Raw genomic sequence first — 27,536 nt, forward strand, 5'->3', positions numbered from 1 at the left:
AAAATCAGGGTTGCAAAAGCTTCACAGAAGCTCTATGGATCAGAGTATTACAAAAAGGCTTTATATTAACACAGGGGTTTAATGCTCAAACTATTTGTGTGTAGTAGTTGCATTCACTTACAGTTGAGACTACTCTGGGAGTTGTTTTCCACACCTTGGCCTGCCATGAATTTATGAGCTGAAAGAATACAAAGCATACGGCAGCAGTGGAAACAATCAGCCAGTCCCACATGCAACAGAGGCTATGGCCTAACTCTTTGCTCTGCTGCTCACTTTGGCATTTTCTGGAAAGGTAAGTAATGTGAGGTAATGCTTCTGTTCCTACATACCATTAGCTTATTCAAACAGTTTACGGTAAATGAATGCAAAAATCCTCTTACGTTTCACAAGTTCTTATTGTCATTAATACCCTGAGTGGCACTCACTAGTGGAAGCAGGGACTATATTCTTCCTGCTTTTTTTTTTTGATTTGTCAAAAAGTTTTATTTGGTTGTTTTTTGGTGGTTTTTTTTTTTGGTTTCCTGCTAGGATAGAAAATAAAAACAAGCAAGCTAATAAAAAATATACCAACTTCTGTTGAGAAGGAAGAAAGAAGATGACACAGCTATCTATGACCATATTTGCCCTCTCCCCCTCAACTGTTCAAATGAGCAGAAGATAACTCTTGCAGCAGACAGCAACCAGCGCTGAGAAAGCTTTAGTCCCTCAACTTGAATTAGAGACTTCCCTGTCTGATGATCAGAATGGCAAAATTTGCAGTAAGTGAAAATAAGCTCCCTTTGGTAACTGAAACAATCAGCTCACTTTTACTGGTTGCAGCTTCCCCACCTGCAAGGGAACAGGGGATGTCACCACTGAGACCACCCCACACCGCTGACACCCTGGGGATGTGGTGACAAGCTACCGTGTTGTGTCATCCCTCCCCTCTACTGTGTCCCCACTGTGTTCCCATCTGTGGATAACATCTTCTGAAGTATTTCTGGTAGAATTCACAGGCACTGACCCAGACAGGGAGGTTGGGCGTCAGTGGTCCCTCAGCGCCATCCCTGTCCCCTGTACTTATTGCTGACAAAAAGACAGGTCATTTCATATTCATGTGAGGGTGAAGGCTATTTGCTGTTAACTAGGTACGTCTGTTCTTCAAGTAACACCTTCAGGAGTATTCAAAACCTCAATCTCACATCACAGCTTCCTTTGTCACTGCTATTGTTTTTTGGTGTGAGCCATCACATCAACAAGCTTAATGCCCAAGTGTTACTGGAACTGTTTAAATATCAGATACTAGTTACTATGTGCATGGCATAAATTGGTAGCAACTGCTTACCTCCGGCATAATAGCTTATGTATTATGTGACAGAACTCACTTAGAGGTGGCTGATAGAAGCAGCACCACAGCCATTAGTTGAAGGATCTCCCTGCAGCCTTCATTCAGCTCTGTCAGGTCACCATGGGTTTACAAGGAAGACCTGCAACAGAGCATCAGTAGATAAGCCAGAGTACAAATGCCTGCCATGACACTAAGTGTTATTGCTCATAATACAATTAAGCACTGTTTTTTATGATACTCCCATTCCTCCTCTTGCTGCCAAGCTTACCAATGTTTTTTCTCTTAAACTGTTTAGGTTAAGAATTCAGTTACAGTAGCAGAACAGCTATTTCCACCCTGGAGATCACACGATATGCATCACTTACTTACACTCCCAGATCTTCTTAAATAGAAACAAAACAAAGCAGTTTGAATTTTTTAATATAGATCAATGGATTTGGTAAATGGATTAAGTTTTCAAAAACCTTTACCTGTTCTGTTCTTAAGACCTATCATTACTGAACAGCCAACACTCAAGACAAAGATTACTCAAAAAGATGAAATATTTTAAAAATGCGATAAAGGTGGGTGCAGGTAACATGAAGTAAACAACTGCACCAAGAAAGGAGCGTAGCTGCTTCTCAGCCATGCCAGGCCAGAGCTGTATATCCAAATAATGTCATTTCGTTTATTTTTTGGGGGGAAAAAAATATTGAAATTGTTCTATTCATTGCTCTGGTATATGTCAGTAGAATAGATGGATACAGTTTTCCTGAGGCTATCCCTTACCAAGGTGTCCTTGGGCTGAACTGTTTTCTATGTTAAAGTTTGCTTCACGTTTTACAGCTTTGGAGCTCAAGTCCATAAAACACTGATCCTAAAAAGGGGTTCACTGAGGCGAATGCCTAACTGTGCGCATAGCCGCCTTGCAAATGATATTCATAACACTTGTTCACGCTAATGACAGCAACGCTTCATTGCGCCGTGACTTATCTAGAGTGAGACATTTCTGACTGTTGCAGGGCTCCGTGAGTGAGAACGCCGCTGCTCCCAACACTGCCGTGCCCTTGGCTGGGGTCCCGGCAAAGCTCGCCGCCCGCCGCACTATTTTGCACGCTCAGGGGCGTACGGCAAAGGGCGGCTCTCAGACTGGCACCGGTGAGCGCCCTGCGGGCACCCACACGGCTGCTGCGACCGTTAACAGCCGTCAAGCGGTTGCGATAGAGCACTTGACGTACAAACCTCCGCACTTGCTCTTTTCTAGGACTCCAGTGGCCGAGCGGAGCTCGGCAGAGGGGCGGGGGGGGGCCAACGGGCCATGCCCGGGCTCACGGTGAGGGCTTCGCCGCGGGAGGCCCTGAGGGCACCGGCCGGCCCGCCCACCGCGCCGAGGGGGGGTCTTCCTCCACTTGCCTGCGGGGCAAGCGCTGTTGGGCGCACGGGGCCCCCCGCGGGGCAAGCACCGCGTTCCAGGCTTCCGGCGGAGGCGGCTGAAGGGGACGGGCGCCCTGAGGGGAGAGCGGGAGAGCGCCCGGGCCCGCCGCCCCCGCGATCCCCCGCGCCACCTCCGCGCGCCCCTCGCCACCCCGCCGCACGCCCCCCCGGACTGCATTTCCCAGCGTGCCCCGCCGCGGGCACGGCGCGGGCGAGGAGGGGCTGTGCGGGGCGTGGCCAGCGGCCTGCGCGGTGACGTCACCGGGGGCGTGGCTTGCGTGAGCGTGAAGCGGGCAGAGGAGAAGGACGTGAGGGGGGGGGTGGGGGAGTGTAGTGGGGCGAGCGCGCGGGAGGGGGGTGTGTGCGTGTGGGAGCCGGACCGTCCCGGTGGGAGCGGGGCTGCGTGCGCCGCCGCCGCCATCCGCCGCCGCGCGCGGGGCGCCGGGCACGAGAGCGAGGCTGGGCCGGGGGCGCGAGGCTGAGGAGGGGCCGGCCATTGGCTGTCGGCGCGCGCGCGGGGGGCGGCGGGACCGGCCGCCGCTGCGGAGTTGAGGAGGCGGCGGCGGCGGGGGCCGGGGCCGGGGCCGGGAGGGAGCTCAGCGGCGGTAGCCGCGCTGCCGCCCTCCATGGGGCCGGGGGCGGCCGGCTTGCCTTGCCCCGCTGCCGCGATGAAGTGACAGCGGGCGGAGAAGCGGTCGGCGGCGGCGGCGCCCCTTGCGGGCTGCGAGGCGAAGGGCTGCTGCCGGGCCGGCCCGGCCCGGCCCGGGGCGGGCGGCGGGGGGGAGTCCGGTGAGTGAGGCGGCGGCGGTCGGCTCTCGCCCCCTGCGCGCCCCGCCTCCCCCCCCCGCCGCCGCCCGCCGACCCGCGCGGGGCTTTCGGTGAGGAGGGGAGGGACGGGGGAAGGCGCTGGAGCGGAGCGGGCGGCGGCGGAGGGGAGCGGCCGCGCCATGAACTACCAGCAGCAGCTGGCCAACTCGGCAGCCATCCGGGCCGAGATCCAGCGCTTCGAGTCGGTGCACCCCAACATCTACTCCATCTACGAGCTGCTGGAGCGGGTGGAGGAGCCGGTGCTGCAGAACCAGATCCGCGAGCATGTCATCGCCATCGAAGGTGAGCCGACGGCTCCGCCGCGGCGGGGAGAGGGGCAGGCGGCGGCCCCCCCCGCAACCCGTGGCCCTGCCTGCAGGGCACTGGCGGGCTTACTGGGAGCAGCTGCCTGCGCCTTCCTGGCTGCCTTCCCTTCCTCCATCTCCCCGTGGCAGGCTTTTTTTTGGGGGGGAAAGGGGGTGTCTCTTGGCGTGGTCCCCATCGGTCCCTCTGCGCTGAATGCCCAGGGTGGCCCCCCGGTGTGGGTGTCCTTCACAGGCATAAGCGGGAGGCGAATTTGTTGAGAGCGGGGCTGGACAGGGGTGCCCGGCGCTGCGGGGAGAAGTTGTTTTGCTTCTTGCCTGCTGCTGGTGTGCAGGCAGAGCAGCGGTCGTGTTAGTACTGGGTCAAGGTGGGAAGGGTGATGCTCGCTTTGCCTGCCAGGAGGGTCAGAGAAAATGAGTTTTTCTTCGGTGCTCCGTGCAGTTTTTGATGGAGGCGTTAAGCAGGGGTTCAGGTTTAGTGGTGGTAGAGTGGGTGAGCAAGATGTACAACTGGATTACAGAGCGGTAGCCTGTCTATGCAGCCGGGTAAAAGCAGGTCTGAAGGCAAGATGGAGATAACAGTCTTCTAAGCTTAGATTTATATGCATCTATCCCCGAAGGAGCCCTACAGAGACTCCTGAACTGCTTAGGATGCACAAAATAAGGAAAAAAATTGTCAGTGTTGGGAAGTCTGCAGGTATTTTTCTTCACTGTCACTGGAGTTAAAAAGAGCAAACAGTATTGGCCAAGAACATGTATTTTAAGAAGAAATTTTTGAGTTATTTTGCATGACAGCTTACTAAGCTTTGTATTCTGTGCTTTTGCAATTGAAATAGTCTGCCACTATTCTGGAAGGGATTCAAGCTCGCAGAGTATGATGTACAGCAGCTGAAATAGAGAGCTGCTTAAAACCATCTTGTGTTGTTAGCCTATCTTGTCCTTAAATTATATGTAATAAAAAAGTCCTGAGGGAAAAGCTGCTATTGAGATTGTTACTCGAAAGACTGCATTATTCATCTGACTCTTAAGCAGTGCAGCTTGAATAGCAGACGTCATGTTTAGTACTGTTAACATTTTATGGGTGGTGGGAGGAACCCCCCGCTGCTCCCTTTTAGTGTCTTGTATAGCAAGTCACTGTGACTGGCAGTGCTTGTCACTCTATTAAAGAACGTAGTCCACGGCTAAGTCTCTGCATCCATCTAAGTATGTGGCAGAGTTCTGTGCATATTCTCTGTTGTATTAGTCACTTTACTGAAATTATGGTGTGTGGTTGTCGGCTTCTTGGAGTCTGGGTTGTCCCCTCCTGGGAGTCCTTCCCCTTTGCTCTCCTCTTTCGCTGAAGAGATGGAAACTTAGGGATTGTGGGAAGGATACAGCACAGGCACTACTGTTCCTTTGAGTGCTACTGGTGTTTGGATTTCTGTGGGATAGATCATGCCTTCAGCAGAACATTTATTTGTTTGTTTGTTTTTTAAGTGGCAATTAATACATGTTTATGTGGTATAAATACGTTTCTTGAATAAGATGCTTGGGATATGGTCGTGCAGCCAAGTTTGTGTTGAGGTGGGAGGAGGATGTGAAGCACTGTACATAGTTATCTTCATAGCATGTGACTTATGTTAGTCTTTTCATGTATTAATGATTTGTGTTACCTAACTGTAGCTCAGTTCATTTGTCAATCACGAGGACTTTAAAACTAAAATAGCAGCCTGCAAATGTGTTTCAAAAACAGAGCTGATGAGTAAAATTTTTGTAGACAATTTGCTGTCTAACTTACATTGGACACTGAGTCATGAAACCAGCAGGTCTGATTCATGGGAAAGATTTATCTAGAAAAAGTGTATATTTTTAAGTCTTTTCTGTTCTGAGGGCTCTTCAACTAACAAATACTAAAAGTTGCATATACTTAAAAAAATAACAACTCGCTCCTCTAGGTTACAACTCTGCCAGGTTGTATTTTTGGTAAGCCTCCTTCATCTAACTATTTCTCGCTGATACCAACTTTTAAACCTTTGTGGCAATGCCATACTGCATGTAGGAAGAACTTAGAAATAGTCATTTGTTTTGCAGCTGTTGCAGTCCAATTTTGCTGCAGAGTTGAGCATTGTAATGGTACTCCCCGAATCACAAAACATTTTGAGTTCGAGGTACTGGGCTTTTTCACTGACTGCGAGGAATCTGGTGTGGTTGGCATGTGCCTGGCATGAGAAAATACTAAGTAACTTTTTGCTGAAATAGTTCCTTCCAGTGGAATGAGAACTGCACCCTTCAAAGAAAAGAATATAGTCTCATTAGTTCAGGCTGCTTTAGACTGTAACTCCAACCAACATGTGCTCCTTGAACAGCTCAAATAATGACCTTTCCTGATCAGGAGAGGTTTGACGGATCTGAAGGAGAACATAGAAGCTAAAGCAATTTCAGACTTATTGCAGTGAGGTAGAGACACTATTACTTACTCTCAGAATTTTCTTTTCAATATAGAGCAGCACTGTCTTCCCAACACTTTGGATTTTTATTGGCAATGTAAACCCTTTTTCTTTTTAGGTTTTGAGTTCTGTTATAGGAGTACCTGGACGTACTTGCTGGACCAATGACTGTTGAAATAATGTGAAATGAAAACGGGCCTTTCAGCTGCAGCAATTATTTATATTCAAATACACCAGTTGTATCTAGTCCGAAGAGAGTAACTGCTAAACATTCCTAAATTGGGTCCTAAATTGACATGTTGATGTTTTTTGCAGAGATTTCTTTCCTTGTATTATTCTAAGTTAGATGTGATACTGGGTAAACCAGTTCTCTGTAATACTAGTTCATTAGCTTTTCGTCACTGGATAAAAATGCTAAAAGTTGGTTACTTTCAGGCTCTTGAATTTCACAGAGTTACAAAGTCAACGCTCTAAAAGCATATACTTCCATTCTATTTTCTTTGTATGAAATTAATACTAAGTAGCCAAACAATTTTAGATGCTGTCATTTAGAGTGTTAACTGTAGTAAAAACTGTCTTCACATGTTCTGTAGTTCATGAGCTTAGTTCCACCGGTAGATACATCAGTACTTGAGCAATATTGAACAGTTCTTATATCAAGTATGTTGTGTGCTTAGAAATGGAGAGAAGACGACGTGGATTGACTTCAGCAGTCTTTAAATTGCTGGAAATGTCTTGGGGTTTCAAGGTATGGTGGTCTTAAAGTGTATGTGTAGATATGTAAGGGTGGGTAATAGCTGAATATGTCAGTACCAGTTTCTATCATCCAGACCGAGAGTAGCTTTATATTGTTATAAAACTTTAAGACTGATGCAAAACCAAGGAGAGATGGTGAAAAAATTAATTTTTAATCCTTTATGAAGGGATTTTAGAACAATCTAACAATGTCAGTGTCATCTTGGTGAATAGTCTATAAAAACACTTTTGCTAATATACTTATTACTGACAGATGCTAATGCAGCAAGTGTTAAGCATCTGAAATAGTTGCTGTCCTTTTAGGCAGTGGCAAGCCCATCAAAACAGATTCTGCTTCACTGTGGGGTTCGGGCAGATTTTCCTAACTGGGAAATATCTTGAACCCTATACTAGCAAAACAAAGCCCTAGTGATGAGGCTTAAGGTACCAGTTTCAGTGTGCATTGAGAGTAATTTCAAGATGTTCCCTGGAGTCTGTGTGTGGGTGGTTTTTTTTATTTCCTCTCCCTAAATGAATAGGAGATCTGATTTTATTTATGTATTTATTAATCTAAGGGGAGATTGTTGTTTTAATTCTTAGAGATGCCATACAAGACATTATTCAATGATGAATTGCTGTGTTCCAGCACATTTTGTGATTTCTATTCTAACTTTCCTGTTTAAAAAAAAAAAATAAAAAATTGAAAAGTGTGTTGTGAATGCTAGTTTGAGTTTTGAAATTATGATTATTAAGTATTAAGAAATAACCTAAGTCTTGAGAAAATATCAAATCTGTACACTTGGAAATTACTACTTTGGGGCAGTGCAAAGATCCTGATGCACTGGGGGAATGGGTGGGTGGGAGAAAATGGCAGAAGGTATAAACCTTGGGTTTTTTTTTTTTTTTCCTTCATTCACTTTTAAAAGTACTGTTTTTTGAAAATTAAGTAATTTAGGATGGAGCTAAAACTCTTGAAGTGCATTGCCATTAACAGATGTGGAAATCCACTTTGGTGTTATTACCTGTTGTGGCCATTCTTTTCTTGGGGCCCTGTAACTTTGCATCTCCTTAAATGATGGTATCAGGTATGTTAGGGGGGCAGTGCTGTTGTAGGACTACATCTTACAGGAGAAGTTATACTCAATTTGGGAGCTGAGATAACACTAGTATTTGAATACTTCTGTTGCTACTGAAGTCTATGAGACAAATAAGTTGAAAAATGAATGTACTGTAAAAGCATTGTTTTCTGTTGTGAAATATAAGACTACAGCTGTTTTTCCTGCTTAACGTACCTGTTCTCTCCTACTTGATGATAGAAACATAGCAGGCATGTCAATGATCAATCTTCTTTGGCTCCCTGTTATGGAAGGAGTATCATTATGAGTTGACTTTTCTTGCCAGCTTAGTGATAAGGTGAAGGTGAATCACAGCTGTATACTAGCCTCTTCTTAATCATGTGAGCCTTCCTGCAGGTGTACAAATAGCTCATGACAAGGAGCAAAGGCTGATTGTAGTACAAGGCTTGGCAAAGAATTGTATCAAGCTGCAACTTGGAAATCATGATAGTCACTCTGAAAACTATTTGAATAGCAGTCACTCCTTTTACTTAGCTATTTTGTTGAAACAGACTTGGGAGATCCAGCATCTGGGTACCTCCATGCAAGTAAATAATTAAGTCAAGCTCTCAAGGAGGGGAGTTGGGGTATATGTTGTATTATTTCAGTACATTGAAAGAATGATGGTACAGTTCAGACCTTTAGGCATAAATGACCACAGCTGGAAAAAACCCAAGTATTGCATAAAGACAATTGCATCTTGAAACCTTAATAGCAATCACCCCATTCAAGCTTTTGTTGTTGTTGTGCCTTTTTGAACTATGGATCAGACTATATAATTTGAAATGATAAAACTGATTCTCCGAACAGCCATCTTGTTCCAGATTTCTGGAGAGAGGGCAACAATAGAGCATGCTGGGAATGTGCCTTTTTTTTTGTTTGCTGGGGGATTAAATTTTTGTGATTCAGTTGTAGGGAATCTGAACACACTATCTATACTTAGTGCATTAGTGCATCTAGGTGAGTTCTGAGCTTGCATATACACAATAAGTATTGACTTGGGCAGTGATTGTTGCCTGTAAGAGCTAGTGCAATATGTTTGGAGCAAGTCTCTTAATGCCTTTTTCCGCTGGTTGTGCATATGCAACTTGGTTTACTGAGTTGTGCGTTAACCTAGCTAGAAGGTAGCATTCCATCTTGCTGTTTGTAGACCTTCAGTGTGGACAAATTGATGAAATGCAGTGCCTATTTTCTAGTTTTGGGGGCTAGTATCGAAATGGAAAGATGTTTCTTTTTAATGTGGAAGGTGGTAGACTTGTCCTTAACTTTGCTTGCATGGTAAATGAAAGGTTGGGTTTGACAGTTGTGTCTTAAGTTACCAGAATGTCTTACGCTGAGTCGAACTGACTGTGCTTTCTGACTTTGTTACGTGCTTTGTTGCTATTCTCAGCAAAAGCTGCATGATTAAATATCAGATACGTTTGAGTGAGTGCATAAAAGTTACAAATCGAGAGGAAAACCTTAAACCATTAACTTTTGAGGATAACTTTTTTCCTGAGGCAAAGGAGGATACATGCTGTGGATCAACTGATGTTGTTGGAACAAATGTGTTGTGAGGCTTTAGGTTGTTCAGAGAGTGTGCCGGGCTTCTCCCACCGTTTGCTTTGGGGGATTAGTTTAAAGCAGCATGCAATAATGCTGAAACAAGAGTTCATGCTGCTGTGTATACAGATCACTGTTTTTATTTCTGTTTAAATTGGCAAATGAGTCTTACTCCCTAAGAAGAGGGGGCACTCAGCAATGCAGCAGATTGGACATTTGATTCGCTTTGGCTCATCTCAGGCTCTTGGGAAAAGGAAATGGACCTTGTAATATTGGTTGCTGTGTTTATGTTCTGCATTGTACTTTAATTTCAGTTTCCTAAAGGTGACATAGGTGCTCAAGCTAAGTGTCTTCAGAAGACTTATTTTCTAATAAGGTATATTATCTGACCACTGAGGTATCCATAGTCTTAGTCTTAACTTTACGACCTGAAGAAAGTGGTTTGATTCTTGGATCACGTGGTGAAAACTGATGTGGGAATACAATGTATTTTATTAATTGCAAGTATTAAAGGATGCGCTTACAAACATACTGTAGTCTGACAGTCATAAGTGAAATTAGAAATCCCACTTTTTTGGGAGAATAGTGGAGATTAGGAATAGTGGTAGACAGATGAAGAACTTCTCCTCAGACCTTCGGAGTACTCTGTTCTCCACTCCATCACAATTGGGAATTGGTTTTGTCCTTACCAATAAGCAAGGTAAATGGCAGTGTTGATATTTTTAGCAAATCTTTGAAGAAAAGATAATGTAAGCTCCAAAAATGTAGCTGAAACGGAGAACTTGGTTGCATCTCAACTGTGTGACCTTATGCTGACAATGCATTTCAAACATCCGTTTCTGCAATTGTTAGTTTTTATGTTAAGGGTATTCTTTCTGACCTTTATACACATAGCTTTACATCATTTGTGAAAAAAATCTAAAATGATTACTTAGTAATCTACAGTGGATAAAATTCCCCTAGTCTGAAAGAGAAAGTACTGTATTACATAGTTTTGATAATACTGACATCTGAGGGAATAAGAGATTTGCCTTCTGTAGTATTAGTTTTTGTCCTTGACTACCTTTAAGCACTGTTTGTACTTCATGTCACCTATATGCAGGGAGAACTGTGGCTAAACTCCTTTGTATACTCAGTTGTCTTTGTACCGTGATATAATTGACCAAAGACAGTGCCAGATGTGGACAAGTTATGAGATGCTGTTAATTTTTGATTTAAACACTTCTGGGAATTCTGTACCGTCAGGACTTGGGTATGGTTTCATGGATGTCATCTGTATATAGAGAGAGATGTATGCATGGACCGCCATGGTGAGGGTGGGTGGGTGCCCTGCAGGGGCCACTGCCTGGGCATGAGTGGGAAGAACAGAGGAAGGGCAGAGATCCCAAATAGTGGGGCACTGACTTGGAGCAGGAGGCTCAGACAAGTTTGGTTTGGGAACGGTACTGGGAGGTCCCCCCCTCTCACTCCCTCCGCCCCGCAACAGGCTGAGAACACTGGTGTGATGAGTTGTGCCTGTTCCTGTGTGTTCCTGTGCAGGAGAGCTGCTTGGCCTGGGTCCCTCCCCCCATGCCTGCCCTTGGTGGGGTGTGTTTTGGGGGCTGTTCTATTTCGTTGTGTGTTTTGATTTGGTTTTTTTTGTTCATTTGTTTGTTTCAATATAAATTCCTACTTGGCACTGGTGAGGCCATCTGGAGTACTCTGTCCAGTTCTAGGCTCTCCAGGACAAGAGAGACATGAGCACACTGGGTAGAGTCCAATGGAAAGAGTCAAAACAGAAGAGCTAATTTAGTATTTTCTAGTGTGCTAGTTATCAGGCATTTCACTTGTCATGTTATACTTGGTGCTCTACTAACAATGGTCATGTCCACATGTTTAGAGTTCTAAGTCATTGATATTGAACCTTGTTGCTGTCTTAGAAAATCTCATGTTTAAATGCAGTGTGAAGATACAGTTCAGCTGCAGTCAAACTCTCCAGTGTATGGGTACAGGCAGTGAATAGCTTTTTTTTTTTTTTTTAAACGTTTACAAGAATTTTATAAAATCAAGAACACTTCAATTCTGTCTATATGGAAAGACTGTTCAACTACTTCTTAGTCTTCTCGACGGAGCTTTTGATCCAAAGTTGTTTGCAATTAATTTGTACTTCTGTTGTAATTGTGATAAGGTTGTAAATGCTGCATGAATCTTGTGACTACTGTTAGAAATCAGGTAGCAGTGCTGTCTCACTTAAATGTATTTGGGCTACAAGGGATCTATGACTTAGAAAGTTTGTTTTAAATTTCTAATTCCAAGGTGGAAACAGAGGAGTTGTCAGGTTCCCTTGTTGGTAGCGAGTTCATTGTGGGCAGCTGGCAATTCCAAAGCTCTCTGGAAGTATTTAAGGTCTTTTTTTTTTTTTTTTAAGGTGGATGGATGCAGATGTGTTACTTAATCAGTATGTGCACATTCAACCTCATTAATGCCATTTCAGGATTCTGACTGATATCATATTTGGAGCCTGTGTAATGGTATAAATGAAAGGATGTTAAGGTGGCAGTGCATTTCTATCCCAGTGAATGACCTACTGTTTTTTCATTTTTTTCTTCCTGTTGCTTAAGTAAGCTGCAGTTAACCACTTAAAGTTGAAAGTACTAGAACCACAGGATTGATGTGTGTGAAAAGTGTAATTTCAGTGTCTTGTTTAGTAGCTTTATTTGTTTACATATTTGGATAGTAAATGTAAACCTAATGATTAGACAGCTGTTTTGTTTGGTAATTTCCCCTTCTGTACTTAAGAGTACAGGCAAGCAAGGTGACTCTTAAGAATACTGGAATTGAATCTATGGCTTTAGCTGTATTGCTTTGTATTTATTTATGAGAAGCTTCAGACACAAATTTTTTTTTTTTTTCATAATTTTGAAGGGATTGAAGGAGTGTTTATAGCCTAGGCCAAATCAATGCTCGACACAATTTAACTTGAAACCTGTAGGAAAGTCCACTTTGACTTGAACTTGGTAGTGCTTACATTTCCTGTTAAACTAAAGCTGCAGATGAAGTTCTTACTGTTAGTCAACTTTCTATTAATTTATACCACTATATCTGTACTTTGCAGCTGTATTTTTCAGTAACATAACCAGAAGGAGGATACAGCAAGATAGTCACTGTTGCAGGATTTTGTAGCATCCTGTAACGTACTCTCACGACTTTGTTAAACAGATACAGTAGTGTATGAATGTGTGATTTCCATTATCTTACTACTTCAACTTCCCATGCTCAGGAGAGCAGCCAGGAAGCCTGTCTTCTAGGTATCACGGCAACTGTGTTCTCTAGAAGAAATATGCGAAAAGCATGGCACTCTGGGTGCCCAGACAGCAGTCATTTAAATGTATACCACTTAACTTTGCAAATGCTTGTGTATCTGAGTTAACTAGTCATGAACCACAAGCAAGGCTTTGTGTGTCACTTGGTCAATAACCCGACTGATGTCTGGAGACCTTAAATAAGGAGGTGGCTGGGGTATGAATTTGTACAAACATGGAAAGCAAGTGTAGCAGGAAGACATTAGATGTTAGGCTTCAGCTGCCTATCTGAATATGCTGGCTTTGCATTTTTATATTTCTTATGGAATGTTTCATTATTGAAAGACAACTCATACACAGCATAGTAGTTCTTAGGGTAACTGCAGCATAGTACTGGGCAGTCACACATGAAAGTAGTTGCATTTGAACGTAGGATCACCTGTGTTCTTATCGGAGTATGATACAAATGGACCCAGCAATCTTAGGATACTGAAATGGTCATCTAGTGCAGGAATAAAATCATCAATATGCTTCTGTGTTCTGTGCTGTCGGAGCCTGTTCCTCTCTATGGAGTCAGTGTTAGGGGGAGTGTAAGCCTTAAGGCCTGGAATAGTTAGCAGGCATGTCTGATCAAAACTGCATTGCTGGGATAATAAAGTTCATGAACTGAAGATATCCTCAAGTTCTGTTATGCGTGTACCTGAAGGGTAGAGTGGAGATGGCCAGTGTGTGGACAGGTGAGGAATTTTGTGCCTGGATAGCATAATCTGGTTTTGGACTTGAAAGTTTCAGTGGACAGGTCAAAGGCATGTTGTTTTTTTTTTTTTTTTTTAGTATTTGTAGAACCCTTCATTATAGCTTCTCTCAGGAGGGGTGACCTTTCTGTAAGTGATAAGACAGTGTTTTGATAGATGCTGTTTTTCATCCAGCAGTGAATTTCCTCAAAGATACCAGCCAAACTCAGGAAAACTCTCCCTAACTAGGGAAGTGGGGAAGGAGATTGAGACATCCAAGGCTGTGCATGGATTTATAAAGCATGAAGTTGAGACAGATCTCCAGGTAGGTCTCCAGGTCCAGGAAATAATCTTAAATACACTTCTGCAGATACTTAGAGATGGAAATGTTAGAGCTTCATAACTCCTTTATAGAAAGGATCTAAAAGTGTTCTCAAAGCATAGAAATGATTGTGACTTTGCAGTTTAAATCTGGTGCTTTGAACTAGGTTAGGAGGTGCAAGTTGATTGAATGGTCCTTCTTCCGCCCCTGCTTTCTACCGCGTTAGAGCCAGAATTAGTCATTCAGTGAAATTGCTTGAGGTAGCTTGAAGCTTTATAATAATTTTAATGTCAGAAAGCCAAAATCTGGTGATCTATCTCCCTTCCTGTGGCAGCTGTTGTAACATGCTAATGCAGTGAAGAGAAGCAGAAAGTCAACTATAGCAGTAGGAACCTACAACATTTTTTGTCGTGAGCTTGGCCTGCTAAACTACCTGTAGTGCTTCTGAAATGTTGAGCTGACCGCAGGAGGCAAAAGATCTCTTGAAAACTAAGCCTTTAGAAACATTGGAATAGTAAGGAGTAACTGAGCTGCTGTTGGATTCTTAGATTGGAATATTGATGTCTCTTCTTTTGTAAACTTAATGCAATGGTGTGAGTTAGGCTTTAGTGACTAAGTGCTTCATGATGTGGAGAGGTTAAATAATAACTGATACTTCTGTCACAGTAAACTGTGTACTGCTCTCAATCATCTGTAGGCCTGGTAGGCATTTATGTTCAGGTGAAGGTGGCCTGATGTTGGACTAATGTGACAAACTGGGCCTGATAAATAAGTGAAAGTCAGAGATAGGAGCTGTGAATGATTGCTAAATTGGCATACAGCTTCACATCTGTTGTTCTAGCTACTGTTGGAGGCATATTATAAAACAGATATCCAGTTCTTGAGAGAAAGATGGGCTATATATATCTTATTTGGATAGCTTCACTGTTTAGCACTAAAACTAGAATGGTAGCTTGGAAGATATCAATAGATATGGGCATGTGATACTGAGAATTCTGATAAAGCAGTTACAAATAATTTTGTCATTAATTGCACCATCTCTGTTTCTGGCTAGAAGGTATTAGTGGTTGTATTGCCAAGGGTACAAGTGTCAACTGTCAAAACTAATAAATAATGACAGTGAAAGAAAAGAACGTTCCTTTGCTTTCATGAACATAAAGTCAATGATGTAGCAGAGTTTAAAAATGCTTTTATAGTGACACTTTGTTAATATTTTCAATACACGCTAAAGTCTTCATAGGATTGTTTTCTTTTTTGGTACTGTAAATAAAGCAGAATAAGTTTTCCTTCAAAACACATTGCTCTTAGAAAATTTTAGATTGCTGTTTGAGCTTGGGGTTGAAAGATTTCTGTGGGTCTCTGGGCAAGCTTCTGACCCCTCTGCACATGATGGTGACAGTGATGGGTAGCTGCTTTGCATTGTATGAAATAGTAAAAATTGACAATGCTACTGGTATGCTCTGAATATGAAGAAAATCTGTAGCTGCAGTGTTAGTGCATGTGGCACTTTCCTATAGTCGTTTATCACTTTTTTTATGGCAATTCCATTACTTGAACTTGAGTCTCTAAGTTCACCCTTGGAGTTGAGTAAATGAAAGCAGGAAGGCATAGAAACAAGCTGTGGAAAACTATTCTTGTACCCTGTGGCAACTCATCTATTTAGTCCTATTTCATTACTTTTTCTCATGAAAAATAAGATTGTAATTTTAACCTGCATTAATTAAACTTCAAAAATACTTCACCGCTATGAGATTGCAGCATTAAATAGCATCTAGATATATAGCAATACATTAGTTTAGGGATGGAAGGATCTTGCTATTGACTTATCTTGAAAAATTTAATAGGGTGTGGCTGACCCAAAGGGCACAACTTGCTTGAAGCAAAAGATGCACTGACTACGTTGGTGCGTAACCTCTGAGAGGGAAGTGATGTGTGTTAATCACCTGGGTAACAATTCTAGCCAGGTTAGATGGACAAATATTTACAGCGGTCATCTGCCTTCATAACTGCTTAATGCATTTTAAAGTTAGTATTTTAGCTAAGTCAGGAGACCTACCCGACTTACAAAAAGACAGTACTTCTCTGGGAATATTTTGCTTACTGGAACATCTTGCTTCTTGCATAATAGAGTGAATTCAGTTAGAGGGTTGCTGGTTTGATTTATGATGCTAATTGATGTGGTAGTTGATGTGCACTGCTTGTACTAATTGCTCACTTGCTAATAATCTCCAAATTATCTGACAAAAGCTTTTAAAATGGAGCATTACATGTTTTTTAAAACTGGTCAGCATACAAACATAAACAATTGGGGGCCCTTGTTTTGCTTGTAAGTGCCTAATACTAGTGCTGGTCCATTTTATTCACTGTAATGTTATAGAGAAACTTTGGTGGCTTTAATGTAGTCTTGTTCTTCATTTAAACAACTTCTGGAAAAATATTTTTCCAGGGCATGCTTTTTCCTTCCCCCCCCCCCCCCCCCCTTAACCTGGAACATTACCATTATCTATATGGTAAAGGTAGAAAATGTATGATAACTTGACTGTGCAGTTTTAGGTAACAAAGACATGATGTGCCATTTGAATTTGTGTTGATGTGCACATGCCAGTCAAGCGCAGCAGAAACTGCAGTGAGTAAAACATAAGAAAAAAAAAATGGGGATAATGCATGCAATGGTATTGAGATAAGGGTATGTTGGCTGACTGATTCTGGTAAAGGAAACGTGCATTAAGTGTTTTACTTACTGTGCAAACCAATTGACTGTAATGTAAGCTGGAAAGCTTTTGTATTTCTGGGCTGATAGGGGAAATCTTAATGTTAGATTATGGAATGCAATAGTCTAAAGAGGTTACTTCTACCTTTCCTTAAATAAGGAAAGAACTGTTTGAGGAGAGGTGAGTAATAGCTGACTCTTCAGTTTTGAGAGTTGTACAGGCTGCTGTCTGTGTGAATGGGGTAGCTGGGCAGGATCTCTTTGCTTCTGTAACATGTTAGATTAGAGTAGGTGTTTGATAAAATGAACATGAATCTATCTTGAAAATATTTCAAGGTGATTTAGACACTTCAATGAATTTGAAGTTTTTTAATTTGAGACTTGCTGCGGGAGCAAGCCAGTAAGCACTGCATTGAGACTACAGACAGCTGAAAGAAATTAGTCAGTTTGGAGGGGAAAAAAAAAGGCATTTAAATACTGGTGTTTGGCTGTAACTTGAATGTAGGCTGTCAACAGCAACAGGCAAAATACCTCAGTGACCTAAAAAGTACAAGTATGTCCCTTTAGAGATTACTTGATGTTAGGTAATGACATGCTATTAAAATTAAAGCTCACTTATATATCCCTTGATTTGCTAACTAGGCCAGTCCAATAGTTTTTTAAAAAAGTAGTAGATTATGGCAAAGTTGATTTTTCCCATTTATTTGTAAAGAGCAAGGTAGCCTACTAGTGTTGTATCAGATTATTTTTTTTTAATTAGTATGTAGATAAAGTGGCTTACTCAGGCTGAGCCAGCTGCCTGCTAGAAACCTGAGTACAAATATCATCATCTTGGAAGAAAGCAGCACTGAAGTGAGGCATTTCAAAGTTGTCTGGTGTTCCTTAATTTCAGTGAAAGGTGCTATCAGAGGAACCTCTGTTACTGTGCAACGTTGATACATTTGTTCTGGATTATCTGACATTCTGCAGCTATTTTTGTGTGTAGTTTTCATAGTATTTCTCCACTCAGCAGACGGTAATATTGCTTAGTAAGTAATTGGTGATATTTGATAAAAGCTGTTCAGTGATGACACATTAGGCATTAGGTAAATCAAATACACATAAATAGATCCAATTACAGATGGGATTAGATCTTTTTAAAACACCATCAGTGGGGCTGTAATATATAAAAAAAAAACAAACCACAAACCCCCCCACAAACCCAACCTGCTTCAAACAGGTATGAACATAGCTGTATAAATCTGTTCTTCCTGACTTGTGTATTTTAGTTTAGTTATATTTAATAATACTCAGTAGGTGGCTCCAGATGCTATTGTACTTGCTGTGATAAATCAGAGGTACTTAATCTAGTTTAGTCCACAAGTTACTTTAAAAGACTTGGAGACAGCTTAAAAAAACCAAAACAACCAACACTATTTGTGTGACTGTTGTAATGCGTTAAAGCAATGCTTTTGAAAAGCCACTTCTTTCCCATTGTCTACATGTTGGTTGTAAATATCAATTTGTGTATATGCATATTGGAGCTGGCAGGCAACTATTTAGCCTGGATGCAAATGTTATTGCTAATGCAGAGGTCTCAGTGCAGACTGTGGGACTCGTTAAGGGATTGTGTACAAGATGGTTAGTCTGTGTTGATGCTGCATCCTGTCAGTGTTGTTTTGAAAAACGGTAAGTAACACAAATATGAACTGTGCCTATTCCCTCAGTCTCTTGTTTGCCTCTGTTAACTTGTTAATCAGGTCAGTAAAAAGGCTGTTCGTAGCTAGGTATGTCAGCAGAGAGAGAGGATATTTACTGACCTCAGGGGAACATATTCTCTGGGCAGTGATTAAGATACAGGTTTCACTGTGGATAGTGTGTGGAGAAAACTACAGGATGCCAGAAAAACCCTCTACTAGCTTGTGAACTCTTTGTCTGGTCAGGTTGATGTCACCCTTGTGTTCTTAGGGTGTTTGGTGGGTGTCCTGTGAGGATCATGTCTGGATTGAGAAAAAGTGTTATCTGTGTGCATAACAGGCACTTGTTGAAACATTAAAGTATAAAAAGCTAATATCAAGAATGAGTGCAGTGGGCTTAAATTTGAAGATCTATGATTTAATTTTCCATAAAGCTCTGAAAAAGCAGCAGCAATGGCAATGTGATAACACTGATTATGAACTGTCCTTCAGATCTTGTATTGCCAAATTATTGAAGTAGTACCATCCTGTACAGAATCAAATAAAACACAATGATAGTTAAGTCTTCTGTATAATTATAGTCCATTCTTTTAAAGCAGAACATCAAGTCTGAGTCTTAGAAGATAGTCCAGTAAGCATCTGGAAAATGTTGACTCTGTAATACTGATAGTGGCTCATTTGTTGGCATCCAAAGTGGGTTTTGTGTGTTGGATGCTGTGGCCAAGCTATTGCATAAGCACTTCTACATCGTGCAAGAGTGTTCTGAAAGCCCACTCTGTGCCTGCTGTGCTACTGCTCCTGGAGTTAAAATCAGTTGCTAAACCAGTTTCTATACAGATGTGGTTGTCTTGAGCACAAAAAATCAGCAAGGGGAAAAAAGTGGAATTTGAATGCATGGGAATTGTGTATGAGAAAACTGTATTAGGTTTAATCTTCTCCTTGGAAAGGTGGACTAATAGAAACTTTTATGCTGATGAAAAATGTGAGATGCAGAATCATCACTTGGGGAGAGAGTACAGGATTTGTTTTTTAACCATTGCAGCTTGAAAGTAATTAATTCCTATGAAGTTGTAAAAATTGATTTTAATGGTCAAGATAGCTATATACACTGGAGGTATGGGAGAGTTTGTGGTTTCCTAACTTGAAAGAATTATTTTTTTCTTAGTGTTTGCCTCCAAGCAGGACAAACAGGCCATTGAAATGTAGGTGATGGTTGGAATATAGAGGCTTCAGTGTACGTTTGTTTTACTTTAGCAAACTTTTTGGGTGGTTGCAGGCTGTTGGCTTTTGGAAATAAAAAAAAGCAAAATTCTCGTGATGCTCAAAGACCAGCGGCTGTTCCTGGGAGACTTTGAGGTATAAACTAAAATGACAAAACTTGAGAGAATTCCAAAGGCTTCTAGGTTACCACTTTCATCTGCTTGGACGCTGTGAAGGGCTTTGATGCTGGACCTGGTTCTGCTTCTAGTCTCTGTAACTGCCAACTTTAAGACTGACTTCTGTATTTAGAGATTTATAGATACTGTATCATAATGAGCATCTGATTTAAAGGCAAAGATTTTTTTGTTTAATTTGCATCTTCAATCTACTTGTCAGGAAATGTATGAATTTGCAGTTAAGTGTTTAAAAATAAAAAGTAGTGTGTTAATTTTTTGAAAAGAACAGTGACAGTAAATCTAGTTGCTTTTATTTATGTTGCATTCAAGTGAAATGTGACAGGGGAGTATTTGTCAGAAGGAATATGTAAAGTACCTTGCTAATGACAAATTGTGATATAAAATTGAAATAATTGAGATTCAAAATCAGATCTACTTCTGATCCTATTTAATGACGCAAATTAGCCCAAACCAGATGGTTTCAGCAGGAATCAAGTAGTAACTTCACATTTTTCAGTTTGTTGAATGGCAGAACTGATGATATTGGGTTTCTTGTGGTTCTGTCCTCTTCCTAGAGAGCTTCACTGTAAAGATGCTGGGGATCCTGTGGTTTTTGTCCACTTTCTTGGGTGCTTCCTTCTGTAAGCCAAACCACTAGCAGAACAAGAGGCAGCATATGCTGCAGCTGCATCCAAGCTACCTGTCAGCAAGTGCATGTGTGCTGATGTGAAGGCATGTGTGCAGAGTGACAAGCGGCAGGCTAAGGGGAGCTGTGCACATTGGGAATATGTTCTTCCAGCTGGAAGACTAGTTTAAACTTTCTTCTCTACCCTCCTCCTAGGCATTTTGTTCTTTAGGCTTCTACTGCTGTCACATCGAGCTGAAACAGAGTAAAGGACTCAAAATTTCAAAGTGGAAGAGAGGATTTTTCATGTTTACGCATGAGGTTCACTGTAACATGGCGTTTTTTCATCAAGTGGCTAAACTGACTTGCATAAAAAGAAACAAACCATTTTAACATATGCTCTGTGTTTCCTCTCTAGGAGGTGAAAGCTTTATGTTGAGAAAAGAATACAGTATTTGCTGCTATGTTGTAGCATGTGGCTAATTGCTAATCTTATGGAAATGATGTATTGAGCAGATGAGGCCTGATTAATAATTAATAAAGTTGCTGTGGTACTGCAAGAGTCTCTTGAGAAGGAAAAAAAAAAAGCTGTTCTGAAAGCCTCTTCAGGTTAGTCAGGCAAGCTACGTTTGTAATCTGAGGGTTGTATTTCTGTGCTCCTTTGTGCCTTAGAATTATTACAACTTCCATTCAACTTGAATTCAAAATGAGGTGATGTGCTTCCTGATTCCCAGTTCAGATTTAGTTGAAAATAATACTAGGAATGTGAAAGGCTTTTTTGGTAAAGCGGAGCAACAGAGTATAAACTTGCTAAAAATGGATGTATATCTTTGCTGTCTTCTGAGAGTATAGCTTAGGAGTGGGAGACCCTGTAATGATTAATTAGCTGTTGCTAAAAGAGGAGAATCCTTCCACTCCACCAGCTCCCCTTCATGGGTTCTAGCCCTTCAGAAACCAGCTCAGTGGAAAAATTAAGTAATTACTTTACTAGGATGGCAAACTGAATAAGCTCGCTTAACACTCAAATGGGCTTCAGAGCTGTTACAGGAATGGGTGTGGGATTGTGCTGCAAGGTCTGGGACAGCTTGTTAGGATGTCAAGAGGGCTGTTGGCTGTGCTCAGTGGATTGCTGGCCTGCACCTAAACCTTGCATTCCTTAAGCAACAGGGGCAAGGTGGTAGAGTGCTGCACAGAAGCTACTGCACCTGAACTGAGGCTGTAAAATGACTTCCAAGCTCTAACGAACTTGAACCTGTTTCTCTGGGAGGTATATGCTTGTTCTGATATGCAATTGACCATAAATATGTTGAACCTGAGTTGCTTGTATAATCAACAGTCTAAGGTTTTAATTAATCTTGCCAAAAGGCTATTACGCATTGTCCTTATGATTGTTTTTAATTTGCTACGTGCAAATTAAAATACCGTTAAGAGTTGTATTGCATGCAAGTCATGCAGCTAAACACAATTTTTGTTTCAGCAAGAAGAAATTTATCATACAAAAAAGTGCTGAAAGATGATATGGCACAGTCTATTTATGCTGGCTAGTTGTTTAGGATTTTGAGCTGAACATAGTGAGGCACAGTTGCAGTTACTGCTAACTTGAGTGTTTGTGGCTTTTGTAAGCATCTGTTGATATCTGCAGATATTAAGGAAAGGAAGTTTTGTCTTCAGTACTTCTAAGCCATAATCACTCTAATCTTTTGATGGACCTTGACTATCTGCAGCTGTTTCTTTTTTGGAGGATGGTCAAGTTGTTTGTTAGGGAGTTGTGAGTTGAGAACAGGCACCTTTAAAAGAAAGGGGTGGTTATTGTGAACTTCACACCCACTATAGTGAAGAATGAAGCACTTCTGAAGCTTGGTAAATATGTACTGTGTCCTAGGCTTGAATGAAATGAGAAGCACATTCCTGAAGTCAAATTGTTGCCTTATGCTAATGCTGCTCGGTGTTGACTACTTTGTATGAGATAATATAAGTAATCTTTAAATTAATGGGTGGCTGTGGTAATTTGTTAATGTTGAGAGAATTGCAGCACTTACAGGAACAGCTTTTGGCCAAAATATTAAGTTTTGCATTGGACAATTAGCAAAGTATATGAGTGCCCATGTACCAAGTACACTTGACTAGGTCTTGCACTCAATCCCTCTTCCCCTAGTCTGTTTGTACTACAAAATCAGACTGCTCTGTAACTGTTGCCTTCTGTCAGTGAGTGTGGAAGACCATACAGTGCTGTAGAGATGAGAATTCTGCCAACATAACATTTTCCATGGGACCATTTGTCAGGAAGTTTCACTGAATGAAAAAATAAGCTAATGGGCCAGCGTAGATCAACCTTCTCATGTTGTCATAGTACTTGTTTTTCCTAGCTAACCTGATACTGAAGTGTTGCGGTAGTTTGATAACTGGTGACCGTAGGTATATTCTAGTTAGAGCAGTAAGGCTGTTCAAAACATAGATATTAAGCTTTTAAGAAATGTCATCTTGTATTTCAGTGAATAACACAGGACTTATGCCTTCAGGTTTTCAATAACAGTTAAATTTGTATCACAAGTTACTAAGCTTTAGTGAAAGATTCTTGATGCTGCTCAACAATCACCAGTAATTAAGCTGTCTGTGTATCTTGAATTTGTTGCGAATATAAACTCCTGAAAGGAAGGAAAATATATGGAATGATATTGCCTTGGGAAATAAACATCCAGTTATCAAAGCAATGGCACTGCCAGAGATGTTTGAATCACTCTGTGTGCTAGGAGGAATGTTGGAAGGAAACAATTCCAGTTGGTGTGAATTTCCTTAAGTGGCTGTTTCAGTAAAAGTGGGCATAGCTTAAAGGTAACTACAGCTGCAGGCATTAAGTAATCATCATCTAGAACATGGAATTGGCTGGTTTAGTGCTGACTTCGGCTGAAATGCATGGGGCTTAGCAACTTTAAGTGTTAAGTACTTGTGATCAGAATGCAGAGTCCATAGGATGGCAGGGTAAAACAGTGAGTTTTCTTTGCTGTTCTACTAGCAATAAAGCTAGGAATGCTTGCAAGTTTGATTTACCTTATTTTCCTAATATTGAGGGTTCAGATCACATATTGAGATATTTTGTTGTTGTAAAAGTGCTCAGTGGAGATAAATGATATAGCTAACTGTGGTATGTCTACTACAAATACTGTATTCTTGTGCTGCATTTCTGTGAAGTCTTTTTCCATCTAGCTGTTCTGGCTGTAACCTTCCTAAAACTTGTGGTTATCATGTTGATATTCTAAAACTCTAACTTTAAAAGCATCGTAGCACAGAAGTGTTGTGATGATGGAAGAGTTGTAAAATTTGAACAAAGTTCTCTGTATTGCCAAATACAAGGTAATCTGGTTTCTAACTAATGTGTAACTGCTGGATATTCCAAGTACGCAAGCAGGAGGAAGTTTTCTCTTATAGAGTTTGTGTTGTTTGGAATGTGATGGATGTCTGAGACAAATCTGTTTATATGATATTACTGACTTTTTTCCAGGTAGCTATTGGTTAAGCTGTGTAATTTTTATTTTTTTTTTTTCTTTTTGGATAGCCAGTGTGGCTGTACTGGTTTTAAAAACAGATTTGAAGGCGGGCCCAAGATTTGCAGAAGTTGTTAATTTAGATATTCTAGTTCTTATTGGTACTTTTTGCCTAATACTGTCTGGAAATGGAAAAATGGCTTGGAGGTATGAGTAGAACACCATGTCTGATGCTTTGACAGACAGTATTAGGGAAGTCTCACTGAAAAAGTAACCTTGTCAGTTTGTGTGCATCTTCACTGATGAGCATTGTTAGAGACTAGTAGCACTCCTGAGCAGTTCAGTAAAGAATGCTCTTCTCTATTAAATTAAAGCATCTTCCAGATGACTTGGATCTCAAGTTCTAGGTGAGGCTTAATGAAAACACATTCCATCTTATTGCTAGGCAGTGTTGGCCTTCTTAAAATGCATGCTATTAACTGCTTCTGCGCTAATTTTGGAACATGTGTTCTTGAAATGCCAGTAGTAGCTACATACTTACTAAAATTGAAAATAAAGGGACTTTTCACTCCCTGGAAGATGTGTTTAAAAAAAAAAAAGTATTATGCAGGAGTTCTGTGTTTAATTCTGTCATGGTTGAGGCTCAGGAATTCTTGACTGACTTATGCTCAGGTTTCTGTTCAGTTTCAAGTAACTGGACAGGCTGTGCAAACTCAAAGCAATGTAGCTATGCCTGAATATATATTAAATACAAGTACTAATCCTGTGGGACAAGGGTTCAGCATGTCAAAAGTGAACTCTTGTGTTGGCATACAGGTGAAAATGTAGTAGGACTTAGTACAAGTGCATACGTACTGGAAGTTGAACGACCTTACTGAAAGCTTATTTCAGTTCACAGTAACTTGCTCTGTTTGCCCCCCAAAATTTGGACTTTAAGTTGCCATGAACAACAGCGAAGAATTATGAAGGCAGGTTGTTACTGGTTTATGTTTGAGAATAATTTTGAGCGATTACTGATTGGGTTATGACACTGTTAGCTTTCTGTGTAACCTGGCTAGAACAACTATTACCTGTATTACTGCAGTTACAAAATTTCACAGCCTTGCAGGGGGTTGTTTAATTTTCTTGGTAGCAGCCCAGGTTTTATGTGACATCTAGAGTACAACTTTCCTTTTTTTTTGTAATGGAGGTTTTTTTGAGACTGACAGTGAACGGGAAAGGGTTGATGTAAAGAACAGAGCCACTGATAGGAAACTGTGTAATTTGAAATGGTGAGAACAAGACAGGGTGTTAGGCGAAAGACTAACACAGTGGGTTTGAGTGTTTGGGTTTCTCTTAGTTCTGTTAAATCTGCTAGCTGGAGATGTCACCAGAAAGAACTTGTATACTGCTATCCCACAGTGGATGAACAGCTGTGCATTCAAGGTCTGATCTCACAGTCAAAGGCCAAGAGCAGCTCAGTGATACAAGAACAGGTGACTGTCTCCGGTGTGTGTAGCTGTGTGGCATTGATAGCAGGGAAGGGCTGTGAATCGGACACAAAGTGGTCACCCCTGGTGTACTCAGCTGGTCTAAAGCCTTCCCTTGAAGTGGTCTGGTGATTCACGGCTCTGATTGCCACAGATACCGGAGTTAGTTTCTTATGTAAGCTGGTTGATCTTGATATTTAAAGCAGTCAAGAGTTTGTCTCTGCTGCTCCTTGGTGAATGGTGTCGAAGTTTTGAGCATCCTGATAATTGTGCTTTCTTCTGCTTGCAACAACCTTAACCAGACTCCCTGTGCAGTGCTTTTGTTAGACACATGGTGTTTGCTGTGGGAATAATGACTAGAAGTCTCCTCACCTCCATCTATAGACTGAGCATTAAAGCCTTTATTTAAAAAAAGACCACCACCAATCCCCCCCAACCTCAACACAACCCTTCAGCTGGTTTTCAGGTGTTTTCCTTGAAGTGGGGAAAATGCTCATAGTCTTTGTGTTACGTGACAGAAGAGTACCTGCTTGAAAGAGGAACTTGCTGCCTGTGTGGGGTCTAGAAATGGGGTGGTTGGAGCCTCTGAAATTGTAGCTGATGTGTACATGTTTCTCCTGGCTTAAAGGTGATCTGAGTGGCAGCTGAAGCTGTGTGAGGAAAGGATAGGTACTGCAGGGTGCTATTCTTCTCAGCAAGGTCTGCAGCTGTGGGCAACTGCCTCTGATATATTCATTATTTGTCAAACAACTTAATGTAACCTTTTCCTTAAGTTACCTAGAAGGAAAATACTAGCTGGTCAGAATCTTTTTTTATTTCTCTCTGTCTAGGAGAACAGGCAGTTATCACCACGTGTTTGTAAATAGACAGACAGTGAGCATTTGAGGCAGTGCACACTGAATGCTTAAGTGTGATCAAATGCTTGACCCTGTAATCACTTGCAGTGATTATCCTTACAAACAAATCTGCAAAATATTACATTATTTCCTAGAAATATTTAGCAAGCTAGTAGGTCTGATGCTTGTCTGTCAACAGAAAAATAAATGTTTTCTGGTGGAAGTATTTCATTCAGAACTGGAACTCTGGCTCAGTTTGATTTGTTTGTGGACTTAGCAGGATGGATAGGACATAGTATTGAACATGAGTCATTTATTCATCGGCTGAACTGTAACACTACATAAGTTTATCAGGCTTTACCATTCAAAGCTGTAACTAAGTTGGACATCTTCAGAACCTTGTTTAGAAAATGGAGGTGCCTATGAACCATGATCTCTATGCAGATCAGAGGCAGTGATCAATCTTACTTTGCTGCTGGCTGCTACTTTGAGCTCTTATTTCATCAGGTTTTATGGATCTGCAGAATTCCTTTGCTGTTGAGTCATGTCTAAGATCAATTGTGACTGAGTAGCTCTGAGAAGGTTTTAAGCAAAACAATGGTACTTTTTAGGCCTTTGTCAGATGCTTACTTGGCTGTAACTGTTGCAAGATAATATCTGCAATAAATATTGCAAAGAAAGTAGATCTTGCATTCCCTGAGCAGTTGTTATGAGAATTGTTAAATTAGATTTCTGGGAAAGGGATGAAGAGCAAGCTCTTGTGGCTGAGCAGAAAGAAAAGCATTTTGACTTTGGCCTAGTAACTGTGCAGTGGAAAGAATTTATATTGACTTTGAGTAAGCTAAGTGCAATGTAAAAAGTCAGGATACCAGGAGAGTCCTGTACTACTAGAACTAATTTGGACTTGACTGGGGTTTTTTGTTTGTTTTTCAGGAATGACAGAATCAGGCTAATAATTATTAAACCTTTGCCTAAGACTAATAAGAATTCCTGTAGAAGAATGTCAGATGCTTGTTTTTAAACACTGGTAAATACAGTTTAACAAAAAAGCCAATAGGCTGATACTCAACTCTGAATTAATGTTTTCAGCTTATGCTTAGTATTAAGGGGAGTACACCAATAGATGAAAAGGTAGTCAATAAGAATTTGATGTCTTCGCTTATTTTAAGACTGAGCTGTACGAGCTTGTTACCTTTTGCTTTCTTACAAATAGTAAGTTGGTGATGTTGAAGGTGGTTGCTTTAAGATGAGTTTGCTTATTTGTTTACAGATCAGCTGTCTGACTTTTGATCTGAAACTCAGGCAGTGGCCTGCATGAAAAAATGTGAAGGGACTCT

General features: G+C 41.3%; 1 protein-coding gene across 3 annotated transcripts in view; it reads left to right on the forward strand.

Annotated features, from left to right (window-relative positions):
* The first annotated feature begins 3,119 nt into the window (after positions 1 to 3,119).
* Positions 3,120 to 27,536, forward strand: part of AGAP1 (ArfGAP with GTPase domain, ankyrin repeat and PH domain 1) — a 395,049-nt gene continuing 370,632 nt past the window's right edge. For all 3 annotated transcript variants that reach the window (XM_075027850.1, XM_075027851.1, XM_075027852.1), the window contains exon 1: positions 3,120 to 3,850. In XM_075027850.1, the coding sequence (XP_074883951.1) occupies positions 3,688 to 3,850 (163 nt within the window). In that variant the 5' untranslated portion in view covers positions 3,120 to 3,687. The remainder of the gene's footprint in view (positions 3,851 to 27,536) is intronic.

The sequence above is a fragment of the Buteo buteo genome, chromosome 5 (assembly GCF_964188355.1).
Source record: "Buteo buteo chromosome 5, bButBut1.hap1.1, whole genome shotgun sequence".
NCBI lineage: Eukaryota > Metazoa > Chordata > Aves > Accipitriformes > Accipitridae > Buteo > Buteo buteo.